At 30.9% G+C, this 13,660-nt stretch overlaps 1 protein-coding gene across 4 annotated transcripts; it reads left to right on the top strand.

Moving 5' to 3' along the window:
• Nucleotides 1-5,936: 5,936 nt before the first annotated feature.
• LOC107491120 (uncharacterized) lies at nucleotides 5,937-11,997 on the top strand. 4 transcript variants are annotated; one of them, XM_016111883.3, is made up of 6 exons: nucleotides 5,937-6,296; nucleotides 6,709-6,935; nucleotides 7,031-7,141; nucleotides 7,366-7,524; nucleotides 7,627-7,868; nucleotides 11,481-11,997. In XM_016111883.3, the coding sequence occupies exons 1-6, from the start codon at nucleotides 6,022-6,024 to the stop codon at nucleotides 11,802-11,804; spliced, it is 1,338 nt and encodes a 445-aa protein (XP_015967369.1). In that variant the 5' UTR covers nucleotides 5,937-6,021; the 3' UTR covers nucleotides 11,805-11,997. The 4 variants fall into 4 exon arrangements, with proteins under 4 accessions (XP_015967369.1, XP_015967370.1, XP_052117304.1 ...); XM_016111884.3 differs by having other exon boundaries at nucleotides 6,109-6,296; nucleotides 6,714-6,935; nucleotides 11,481-11,996; XM_052261344.1 differs by lacking the exon at nucleotides 5,937-6,296 and adding an exon at nucleotides 6,334-6,536 and having other exon boundaries at nucleotides 11,481-11,996.
• The last annotated feature ends 1,663 nt before the right edge of the window (nucleotides 11,998-13,660 follow it).

Raw genomic sequence — 13,660 nt, 5'->3', positions numbered from 1 at the left:
TACAATGGGGAAATTCTGATGTTTAGTATCCGAATGGATTTTCGTGGCCCCTTTGTTCGTAAAGACAGCATTGAGACCCATTAAACACTTGTGCTGATGCACTTATTTGACTTAGCTATTTTTTTTATTATTTTATTTTAAAGCTTGAGACAATTTACTTTATGACATGACATTATATCAAATTTTAGATAAGTACAAATATTAGTTTATAACTTAGAAATAGGTAACATTAATGATGCATAAACTAAAAAATTAGAACAATTTATTTGAATAAAATATTTGAGATTCATATTTACACAAATACAATAATTTTCGTGGTATATGAAGAGACCTAATTCTAAATTTGTTTTTAAATTGTCAAAACAAATTTAAACGATATAAATAAGTCTAGATAATGAATAAATAACAAAAAAGTATTTATTGAAATAAACTAATTTGTGTAGAGAGTGTTTATTAAGATCAAGTAAGGGTGTGTAAAAAAATTATAGATTTTTGGGTTTTAAACCAAATTCAAAATAAACTATTAAAAAAAAAATTTTAAATAAAAGAAAATTAAATTTATTTTATAATTTAATTTTTAATCTAAATTATTTAATTAATTTTAAATGTAGTTACAGATTATGATCTAAATTAAGATCTAAATTTAAAAATAATTTTAACTCTGATTCAAGAACCAGTTTACACTTAATCACGCATAAATCCAGTCCTCTTCTTATTCGGCTCTTCTTCTTCTACTGTTGAAAGCCTCACCTCTTCTCATTTCTCTACTAGTGCTTTTTTCTTATTTAAATTAGTTAATTTAATTTTCAGTTTATATTAATTTTAATTTTATCCATATTATATACATTCCGTAACTGCTATTGTTCTAAATCAAATTAATTTAATTATCAGCTCATTTTAATTATTTTACTTCTATTATATACATTATACTTTAAATTTATTGTCTCCTTGTACTTTTTTTTAAATTTTTTCATCAGTTGATAATTGCTGTTGATAAGTATTGTTCCTCTTGGTTTGAGCCTACTGAACTTTTTGATGCTGCTGTTATTCTTCATTCTTCTAACTGGAGCTTTAGTTTTTTTTTATTTTTTTAATCTTTGTTTGACTGTATTTTTTATTCTCCAATTTTGTTAATAAAGGGAAGAGAGAACTATAATTTTGAACTTTGAACTTGTTCAAAACAAGAATTCATCTTATTTTGTTGAATAGATTTTAAATAATGTAAAATCAACTGTCTGTGACATTACCCCAAGAGGATTTTTCATGAATTTGACTTTTATTGGTAACTCAACTTTGGAGATGTTTAGAAGATGAGTGAACAATTCACTGCCATGTTTAAGAGGAAGGCTTGTATGTTTTTTTACTCTAATCTTGGAATATTGAAGTTAAGTGGTAGTGCGAGTTTAGACACATGCGGTATTTATCTATTTGCTTTATATTTGGAGTTTGTTTCTAAAGTTATTTTCTAGTTTTAATTTTTTTTAAACTATATATATAGGTTCTTTTTTATAAAGAACGAAATTTAAGTTGCAATGAATCTATGTAGTTAAAAAAGATTTTAATATTAATTTTATTTTAAAAAAATTTATAGTTTGAAAATTAAATTTCTCAAAAATTGATTTTAAAATTAGGTTTTTGGTTAAAAAATTTAGTTTGAAAATTGAATTTTTAAAAATTGATTTTAAAATTAAATTTTTTGTTAAAAAAATTTGGTTTTTGAAATTAAAAATATAATTTCAAAACTAGATATTAAAAAATAATTTAAATTTAAATATTAAAATTGGTTTAAAACCGGTTTTTATTTTTTTTAACCTATTTAGAACCAGTTTTTTTTAATTCGATTCTAGTTTAATTTCATGAATGATAAAATTAATACAATTTGAGTGTTTAAAAGTCCAAACTATAACCACTCCTAAACAAACCAATAAAAAATATAAGTGAGAACCATTTTGCTAAACTATAATTAGTTATAGTCACCAAAAAACTATAATTAGTTATTCTAAGGTAAAAATGAAATACTATGAACCATGTTAAAGTGATAGTAGTGGGGATTTTAGAATTTAGGTGAGTGATTATATAGTTAGGGTTATTTTAAGGAAATTTTTTGATAAAAAATAAAATTGAATGAAAAACAAAAAATTATACTTAATTTTAAAAAACATGTGTATTGTATATGATAATTTCTTTTTTTGTAGTTTTTCTTTTATTCTAAAAAAAATCATCTTTATCTTTTCCCAATTCTTTTTACCGTAACATTATCTTTATATTAAAAAAATAATAATTTTCTTCATCAAAATAATTTTTTTCAATTAATATACATAGGCTGCGTTTGTTTCTGAGAACAGGACAAGACAAAACATTGAAAATAAGACATAAAGGATAGAGATACAAAATTTTGTGTTCTTGTATTTTGTTTGGTGATAAACTAGAATAAATTATGAAAATATAATTTATTCTCATTTTTTTCTATTAAAAAAATTTGAGACGAAAAATATAATAATAAAAAAGATAATTATGAAAAATTAACAAGAATAATGAAAGAAAAAATAAAAAATAAGCTGTTTATTTTGTTAGTGTCTCCGTGTCCTTTCTGTCAGGATTGACACAAAATACACTAATTCAATATCTCTGACACATTATTTCTGTCAATGTCTTTTCTGTCAAACACGATTTTTATGTCTCAATATCCATGTCTCAATGTCCTGTCTCTGTAAACAAATACAGCTATAGAGACGTAGCTTTTCATAAATCGTAGTAGGATTAAGGCAGTGTATGGTTAAATGTTTTTTTTATATAAATCGTAATAAAAGTTTTACGTTTATATGTAAATCCGCCTCTTAATAAATTGAACTTTATGTTTGTGGGTTTTAAGATTTTTTTTGTTTTAACCTACTAAGAGGTTATAAATACCTCTTTAGCTATTGTAGTCGTAGATTGAGTGATTAGAAGTGCCAAAATACTTTTTTGGTTTCAAGACGAAATCATGATATAGACAATTGAGATTGAGTGAGTCCCTTTCTTATTGTATGGTGAATTGGATATAAGGTCTTTTCGATTCAATTCCCAACTTGTGACATGAACAAATTAAGTTGAGGAGTTCTTTTGTTGCTATATCAAGAAATTGGATAAAAAGTAAGTGATAACCAATTTTAATCTATCTCTTTTATTTTCTATTTTAATTTTAATGTATCTTTCTTATTTAATTTCAATTCATGTTATTTTGTTTTTATCTTTTTTTCATATCATTTGGTATTTGGTGCGAAATTTACAACCACAAACTAATCAGTAAGTGCACTGGGTCGTACCAAATAATACCTCAAGTGAATGAGGGTCGATCTCACAAAGATTGATGGACTAAGCAACAATGATTGATTAATTTACTTAGTTAGGCAAGCAAAAAATGGTGTTGAGAAAGTTCAAACGCATTAACAGTAAATTCAGAATATCAGAAAGCAAGTAGTAAACAAGTTGTGAATAATATATGGAGAAACAGTTAATGTTTCAGAGATATCTATTTTCTGGATTGACTTTTATTACTAACTATTTTAATCATGCAAGATTCAAATCATGAAAACTCTATGTGACTAAACCCTAATTCCTTAGACCTTTTTAGTCTCCTCTAAAATTCATCAACCACCAATTCTTTGGTCACTTAATTCCAATTAGATGGTGAAGTTTAATTCTAGTTTATATGCCATAAAAATCCTAATTACCTAAATATAAGAGGATTATATGTCACGTATCCCGTTAAGTCCAGATAATTAGAAGTTTAGGAGAATATATTTTCAAACTGTTATTCAAGTAAAGAGCTTTTCCAAGTTATACAAGAACTCAATTAGAACAAGGGTCATACTTCCGTTCCACCCAAATTCATAAGATAAAGAACGAAAATAATTCTTGAATATAAATCAGTACATGAATTAAAATAGAAAAATAATAGTATCAATTCATACAATAGACAGAACTCCTAACCTTAACAGTAGAGGTTTGATTGCTCATGGTTCAGAGAAAAAAACTAGGATTCAAGTAAATTGCAGAATGAGGTAAAAGAGAATAGATGAGCCTGAAGGGCTGATTCTTTTCCCTTTTATATCTAATCCTAATTAATGTAAAATATATTTTCTAAAAATTAAATAATATCTTTTCCTATCTATAAAAGAAATAAAGTTTAATCAAAATTGATTAATTACTTCTCGTGCAGCCTCTGGATGTATTTGGGACCACTTGATTCATTAAGGTTCACGCTGAACTTAGAAGGAGCCAAGTTCAACGTGGAGGAGGCAGATGCTTCTTTATTGGTTTCCTTTGAGTCCACGCTGAACTTGGATTAATCCAAGTTCAGCGTGGGGTGATGCCTGTTTCTTCCCTTGGAGTGTTGGGCTGGTGCTGAACTTGGAAAGAGCCAAGTTCAGCGTAGAGGAGGCCGTGCGAAATGGAAGAAAATGGTATATTATTATATATCGTTGGAAAGATCTGGAAATTATTTTTCCAATGTCGCTAAAATCACGTCAATTGAAACTCTATAGCTCAAGTTATTTTTGTTTGATTGCAATGAGGTCGGGGTTGACAGCATCATTCGCTTTCTTCCTTTTCTGCTACAAAACTCCGTCAAATCCATCCGAATGCTACCTGAAATAAACGGAAATGCACACAACTCAAAGTAGCATCCATAGTGGCTAAAAGATATTTAAATCTTGATTAAACTCAACAATTTGAATGTAAATTCATTAGGAAAAGATAGAAAAGATGATCACGCATCAGTATCAGAACTCAAGTATTAGATTAATCCTTCTTAAACTATGTCTGTTCTTCTTATATCCAAACAAAAAAGAGTCGAATATATTTCACATCCTTCTTTATGTTCTTGTCATTCTTATTTGTATTTCACTATTATCTAGTAGTTCTTGTTGATTTTATATTTAAAAAAATAAAAGTATACAGTGCAAAAAATATAAAAAAGAGAAGAATATAGAAAAAAGAAATTATCTTTTTTATATTTGTCCTTTTTCTTATACTATTTTTTCCGCTACAAGATTCGATGACGAAGCTTTTTTTGAAGAGAAGAAGAATGATACGTGTTTCAAATACTCGTGATATGAAGAGATCAAATATTATTTAAAAGTAATTAGTTTATTTTTATGTATTTTGATTTTTGTTTATTTAGTTACTAAATTGGACTTTATGTTCGTGGACTTTAGGATTTTATTTATTTTAACTTGTTAAGAGGTTATAAATACTTTCATAGCTATTGTAGTTGTAGATTGAGTGATTAAAAGTGTCAAAACACTTTTTTTGTTTCGAGATGACACATAGTGTGAACAAATGAAGTTGAGTGAGTTCATCTCTTGTTGCACGGGAAATTGGTAGAAGGTTGAGAAGTCCCTTCAATTCAATTCACAAACTATGGTGTGAACAAATTAAGTTGAAGAGTCACTTTCTTATTGTATCAAAAAATAAAAAAAAAAACGTAAAATGATTCTCTTTATATCGAATTTTAATCTATTCCTTTTATTTTCTATTTCAATTTTAAATGTATGTTTTTTATTAATTTCAATTTATGTCATTTTATTGTATTTATATAAATATAAGAGGAGTGTTAAGAGATCAGTAGATTTTATGATTTTTAGCCATTAATTAGTCATTAATAATTTTTTAATTATATGAAATTAAATCTAATAGTATAAAATTACTTAATTTTTTACTGATTAAGTACGGAACAAATTTTAATAAAAATGTTGTCCTAAACTTTCTATAAATGTAAACTCCAAATTGTTTTATTTGAGTGAATTGTCCAAAAAATGTATACCCTCCTTATCCCAAAAGAATTTGAGATCACAAATTCACAATCTAGTGATTAACAATGTTACTATCAAGGTTTCTAAGAGTGAAACATTCACCAAGTCACTGTGCAATGCACGTGTTAAACCATGTCCTTTTGCCAGGTGAAATGCAACGAGATAGATAGATAGATAGATAAGCCATTCTCCAATCTCAGCTCAGCTCAGCCCAGCCCTTGCCAACATGGCTTCCATCCCGATACTGTGGTCACCGCCGCTCACCGTCTTTTCTGCATCACCCCCAATCCCCCCGTGCCACGTGTCACTCCTTCCTTCTTTCAACCCGTTTGTAGTTCCACTGCGAAGAAGGACCACAACCTCGTTTTTGTGGAAGAAACCTCGTTCACGTCCAAGTGTTTCGGTAGTAGTGAAGTCACAGTTGAGTCAACCCATCATATCCCCTAATGACCACTGGGCAACTTGGTCAACTCTCTTCTCCATTGGTGCCTTTGGTCTCTGGTCAGTATTCATTCATCTCTCTCATCTATCTCACCACTTTATCCTAACTTGGTATCTGTTTTCGATGCCCCTTTTGTTTGGTTCATCTGAAAACCACAGAAAGTTTATAAATTTCCCCTTCTTTTTCTTCTTCTTCATGTTTCGGTTTTACTTGTAGTAAAAGCTTTACTTAATTGTACATATGAACATGTTCCTCGTGAGAATCCTGAGTTCCAAGTTTCTTGGAAGCTGGAAACTCAAGTAAGTAATACAAGATTACATTCAGAATTTCAGATTTTGGGTTTATAGGAGATTAGTACTTGAGTTAAGCAAAATGTGACTGTTAAGTATATGGAATTTCCTGTCATATATATTCTGAGTAACACAGACTATTCTATTAAGTATATATGAACATGTTTGTGTGGAATGCAAGGTCAGAGAAAACCAAGATTGGGAGCATGGTAAGTGCTGCTCTGGTGAGCACATTAGTTGGGCTTGCAGCAAGCAATTTAGGAATACTTCCATATGAAGCACCAGCATATTCTCTTGTCTTGGAGTTTCTCCTACCCTTAACCATTCCATTGCTATTGTTTAGAGCAAACTTGCATCAAGTGGTGCGTTCCACCGGGACGCTGCTCTTAGCTTTCTTGCTTGGTTCAGGTGATACTGATAACAACTTAATGCATTCCCTAAACATTTTTTCTTAGCTGATATTTATAAAGTAATTTGATTTTTAATCATGTGGTGGATGGCAGTGGCTACAATTGTTGGTACTCTAGTAGCGTTTCTAATAGTGCCTATGCGATCTCTCGGCTCTGATAACTGGAAAATAGCTGCTGCTCTCATGGGTAGTTATATTGGTGGATGTAAGTGCTCAAACAATTTGCCTCTGAATTTAAATGCATGGATGTAGATTAAAATTTCAATATGTTGAAGTTTTTGTGATAGGATATCCTTTAAAACCTTAGCATTCTACTAACCAGCCTTAACTAGTGAACTTATTTTGAATGTGAACATTCATTTTAACAGTTATAAAAACATGATAACTGAATGAATTTCCTTTGTCCTGTTTTCTTGTTGATTACTGTAGCTGTTAATTATGTTGCCATTTCAGAGGCGCTTGGCATGTCCGCGTCGGTTCTAGCTGCAGGAGTGGCCGCGGATAATGTTATATGCGCTTTATATTTCTTGGTATTGTTTGCATTGGCTTCTAAAATTCCTCCTGAGGCTGCACCTCCAACAACCACAGGTACAAATCCTAAAACAGTATCCTAACATAAGAGCAAGAATTTGGATATCAAAGTCACATTATCAGAACTCTTAGATTGATTTTGGTGAGTAATCTTGGCAGATAATGCAACTGATTTGGAATTGGATTATCAGGGCAACATCCCTGTGTTGCAGAGCTCTACAGCTCTTGCTACATCTTTTGTAATATGTAAAGTTGCTGCATACCTAACAAAATTATCTGGAATTCAAGGAGGAACGCTCCCGGCGGCGACGGCTATCATAGTCATTTTAGCCACTCTTCTCCCTAAGCAGATTGGTTCCCTCGGACCTGCCGGTCACACTCTTGCACTGGTCTTGATGCAGGTAACAAGAACAAAGTCTTAAATTTTGCCAAATTAAGTTAAGACACTAGTAGTTGCATAAAATAGGCCACATAATTATCAGTTCATAAAAATTTAAGAGAGTTGATGTGGAATGGAGATTGGGAAGGAGAAGAAAAAAGGGTAAATTACTCTGATCTTCCTTGAGATTAAATGATATTACAAAAGATGTTTTTGAATTTGTCAAATTCACATTGATCTTCTCCTCTTTTACAAATTTCAAGAGAGTTAGGTGTAGTGCCACCTAAATTATAAGGGGAGGGCAATGTCATATTTTACAAAAACAACCATGTTACGTACATACAAAAAAATAGACACCAAATTAGTCACCTAAATAAAATACATATTAAAATATAAACTTTAGTGTCACAATAATTTTCTTCCTTATATATATTGGAATCTACCTACCTCTTGGTATTTTTTCGTCACATCATATTCATATCACATATTTTTAACACTTTACAAGTAAAATAATCATATTAGGTAACTACTAAATTAATCATTAAGATAAAATACATATTAGAAAATAAAATACACATTAAAAATAAATTAATTTATATACTAATAACTAATTTTGATGATTGACTTGTGTGTAAATAACATTTTTGTAAGTAAAAATATATAAACACAAAACTACTATTATAACCACTTATTAATCAATTAAAAAAACCTAAACAACATTGTTCCGAAAAACTGAATAACAAGAGTAACTACATCAGAGAAGAGAGGCAATCAAAAATCTAGAGATGTTGATTGGGATAACACCAAACAGGAGGACAGAAAAATTTGACATCCCGTACTATTCTTCGGAAACTTCTATCCTTCAAGTTGAAGATTCCAGTGTCACATGTGGAAGCAAAGTCTTGTGATTTCAGCTCTATTAAGTTATCCGTGTAGTAAATTTGATTTCCTTTGTCTAGAAAATTGGTAGGTAACATCTGAACACTGGAATTGAATCCGATGAAGACTACTTAATTCCCTAAACTATGTAATCTTGACCATGTTTTGGAACCTTTTCTCAGTTCATAGATATCAAATTTCTTAGTCTCCAATTCCTTCCCTATGCCCCTCAACCGAGCAAAAAGTCTTACCAACATCAATATATTTCCATTGGCACATCCAACCAGATACTTCAACTTAGAAGTGGATGGGGTAAACCCAATTGGAGGTGGGGCATGGATTCCTCTCACAACAGTCCCAGATTCTGTGTTTGCATCAAATTCGTATATCTGGCCACCATAGTTTACAGCATATAATCTTCTCCTTAAAAAATATGACATCTTCGAAATTTGTGTTTCTTGTGAAGCCAGACCATGACCATCTCTTGTTGTTAGGTTTGTAAAAGGCTAATCTTCTGCGATGTCCATATATAGCCACCGCCATAAAATCTTTGTTATCATTGTTAGGAGCTGAATTTATGACAACCTTCCAAACTTGGATCTTGTGCATATAATCGCGCTCTCGGTTAGAGATTTTGTCGAAAAAATCCCAAAAAGTATATTCATCATCTCCAGGATTATACTCGATTATATTGGGAAAAGTTGACAGTGGAGGAAGATCGAAATGCATCTTTGTAAATGGATTTAACATTTGCATCTTACCTTCGGATATTGTTAGGGTGATCAACCATCCATAACAGGAACCACGAATGAGGATGTCCAGCATCTGCATACCTGGCAGCATGGCATGGTAGACTCCCTTCTCTTCAAGAACCTTAGTCTCAAGTGTGTCTTCATCGGCAACAGGTAAATGCATCAGACTGTAGATCTCCTCCTCCTCTTCATCAAAACTAGTCTTGAAAGTTTCTTCAGGTAATAGCAACCATGGAATTTCGTTGCTTCCGAGTTTGAGGTTCCATTCCTTGCAAACCAGTCGAAGTGGGATGCGGTTGTAGTAGGAATGGAGTCGCTTTGTAATTTCGTTCAACATATCTGGATGAATGGCTGCCCATCGATCAGTCTCACCCATGTTTCAGAATTAGGGTATGTCAAGGTACATGTTCGCTATTTAATCTCAAATCTCAGAGGAGACGAACAAAAAGCCTGTTCAACGCGTGCATGCAGAATCCACAAATTCAGGGAACAAACAACAGTGTAAAAAACAATTTAAATCATCCACTTTTTGAATCGAAAAGAACAAAAATTTCTTCTTAAAAAAGTTATACAATCTATAATAACAGTAACATCCAATCTATAATTGCATTCAATTCAGCATTATTAAACACAAATCAAATGGAAAAAAAAAAACCCAATTATTTCTTCCCTCCATTATAGGGTTTGAAAAAAAGAAACAGATACATATTCAAACGCGCTAAAAATAGGGACAGGGGACTCACGGTGGGAGGGTGGCGCCGCAGCAGCGGGTAGCGCGGAAAGGAGGAAGGTCGGCGACGACGGTAGGCACGGACCTCGCTCAGAACGCGCGTGGAGGCGCCGGCAAAGACGACGCCTGGAATTGGGTGGAGGCGGCGGGTTGGTCAACTCGGCGGCAGCGATGTTGAACGGAGCTCGCGACTGGCAGCGTAAGACTCGGCACTGGTGGCCGTTCCACGTTTCCGGTGACTTCACCGGCGGATGACGGCGGCGCAGCCGGGATGGCGAGTGAGGGAAGAAGGGCAAGGATTGTGCAGTGAATTTTTGAATTTTTACCGAGTGTGAAAAGGTAACTAGTGGGTGAGTTTTTGGGGTGTTTTTTCAATTGTTTGGGCTTTTTGTTACGGAGCCCATCTGAGTTGATAGGTAGTTAGCAGATTGAGTGAGTTACCTAGCGGAGATATAAAACGTATTATTTTTAAATATCAATTAAATGCAATAATATATTATTTATTTATTATGTTAAAATATTTTTTTCAATATCTATAAAAAAATGAGAATTATAATTTTTTTAAAAAATATATTTTCTTAATTTTTTAATATTTTTATTTTTACTTAAAAAAATTTGCAAAAATACTAAAATTAGAAAACAAATATTTTTTACTGAAAAAAAGTTTGTAATATGTAAAGTTGCTGCATACGTAATAAAATTATCTGGAATTCAAGGAGGAACGCTTCCTGCCACCACGGCTATTGTAGTCATAAAATTATCTGGAACTCTTGCACTGGTGTTGATGCAGGTAACAAGAACTGCATAGCTATCAAGAACAAAGTCTTAAATTTTGCCAATTTAAGTTAAGACACTAGTAGTTGCCTAAAATAGGCCACATAATTATCAGTTTATAAAAATTTAAGAGAATTGATGTGGAATGGAGATTCAGAAAAAGGGTAAATTACTCTGATCTTTCTTGAGATTAAATGATATTACATAAGATGTTTCTGAATTTGTCATATTGACATTGATCTTCTCCTTTAGTCCTCTTTTACAAATTTTAAGGGAGTAAGCTGTAGTGTCACCAGAATTATAAGCGGAGGACAATGTCATATTTTATAAAACAATTATGTTACATACATACAAAAAAAAATAGACACTAAATCAGTCATCTATACAAAATATATATTAAAATATAAATTTTAGTGTCATTTTACAAATCAAGGGTACCAATATATATTGAAAATGTGCAATCAATTTGGTAAATGTGACATGAGGTGTGATTTGCCAGGTATTTTTCGCGGTGGTGGGAGCGAGTGGAAGTATATGGAATGTGATAAAGACTGCTCCAAGCATCTTCTTGTTTGCATTAGTTCAAGTTAGTATCCATCTTCTTGTGGTTCTAGGATTGGGGAAACTGTTTAAGTTGGATCTGAAACTGTTGTTGTTAGCATCAAATGCCAACATTGGAGGACCTACAACAGCCTGTGGCATGGCCAAGGCAAAACGCTGGGAATCTTTGGTGGTTCCTGGAATTCTTGCAGGCATTTTTGGAGTCGCAATTGCAACATTCCTTGGTATTGCTTTTGGTGTCATGGTTCTCAAACACTTGTAGAGATTACCAATTTCTAAGATTCAGATATGATCATCAAATTTCAAGTTAGGATGCTTAAACCAGTTTCAAAGTTCCACTTGACACAGTGTTATGCTTCATGTATACTTTTAAATTTAGATTACACTTTTATAGTGTCATTGAAGTTTGCAAATTGAATTTATACCTTAAATTAAGCCTAGTGAGAAGAATAGTTAGTTAAATATATAAATATGAATTGGTCAAGGCTGAAACATAAAATTTTATGGCTATTTTAGGTTATCATGTGATTGTTAATTAATATACTTAATTTTGACTATTCATTTGTATCTAAGTTAATTACTAAGATTTGCTCCTCTCCCACATGCATGTTACATCAATTTTTTTTCTTTTTCCTTTTTTTTTTTTACTTGACCTACCCCTTAGTTTAAGATACAAAATATGCTGAAACACAAACTTACTAAATATGTTTATGAATAAATTTTAATATGAAAGACCATAAATTAAATCAACTATCTAAACTACAAAAGGTTAAACATGCCATAAACTTTGATTCCATTTTTTTTGGGAAAAAAATTGTATTGCCCCATGATGTGAACGAAGACTTTGTTTTCCTAAGAGACAACTTTGTAAATGTTTGAAAATGCTTCCACTATAATAGATCATAATAAACAACATTCGGATTCAGACTTTGAAAGAAGAATATTAAAAATTCAAGGAAATATCTCTTAAGTATTTAATTATCATAAGTGATTCAATATACATATGTCTAGCTTCTAGAATGTAGGTGATGATATATTTTTTTATAATTAATAAATGTAATTAAACAGTTTTTTTTTTATTTCTTATGATAGCTCTAGGCCAAGAACTAATATGTCGCTGATCAGAACTTCATTTAAAAATTTGTAGCATGCACAAGGTGACATTCAAACAGCTGACATTTGTTTAAAATTTGGTTATGTAACTAAACATAGTTTAATATCATAAAATCCTCTCAAATCCTATATATTAGGTTATCATTTTCTTTTTCAAAATAAAGTAAAGACATGTGCGCGTCTGAATGAGTTCAAGTATTGGAAACTTTATGTTGATTAAAGAAGTTGAAAGGTGAATTGAATGAGATGAGAGTTTATGTTTCTCAAAAGGTTTGACTTTAGTTCATTACTAATTCAAGCACCCTTTCCCGTGACAAATGTAGAATTCTTATCCACCTTTTGGGTGACATGTTGGTGATTATCATTTCATTTCATCTCATCAAATCCAACATTCTCTATTCACCATTGGTGCTCCTCTTTTTCTTTTCTTTTCTTCTTAGCTTCTCCTATTATGTATCCCTACCTTTAGTAGTTAGGACTATATATATCCTCATTTCAATTAATTTGAGATTACCTTAATCAAATTAGATCTTACTCAACAATCACCATCTTAATGATCCTTTTTTATATACTAAAACAAATAAATTTCCTTTTTTTTCCTCCATATTATATTGTTATGAAATCATTTATTTTAAAAATTTAAACTAATGAAACTATACATACATACATACATATATATATATATTAAATTGCATTTAGTATTTATTTATTTATTTATTTATTATTATTATTATTATTATTATTATTATTATTATTATTATTATTATTATTATTATTATTTTAATTTTGATACACTATTAGTGTAAAGTAATTTACACATGAATTCAATTATATAACGTCATATTAGTAAAAAAAACTACTTTTTACATCGACCAAAATGTTCATTCAAAAGAATGAATATGATTACATGACAGTGTAAAACGTTTTACACTATTAGTGCATCAAAATTAAACTCTATTATTATTGTTGTTATTTTGTCCATAATAATATTCTTCCTTATATATA

This window comes from Arachis duranensis, chromosome 5 (assembly GCF_000817695.3).
Source record: "Arachis duranensis cultivar V14167 chromosome 5, aradu.V14167.gnm2.J7QH, whole genome shotgun sequence".
Taxonomy (NCBI): domain Eukaryota; kingdom Viridiplantae; phylum Streptophyta; class Magnoliopsida; order Fabales; family Fabaceae; genus Arachis; species Arachis duranensis.
Note: the sequence above shows the minus strand (reverse complement) of the source record. Positions and strands in the feature narration are given on the sequence as shown.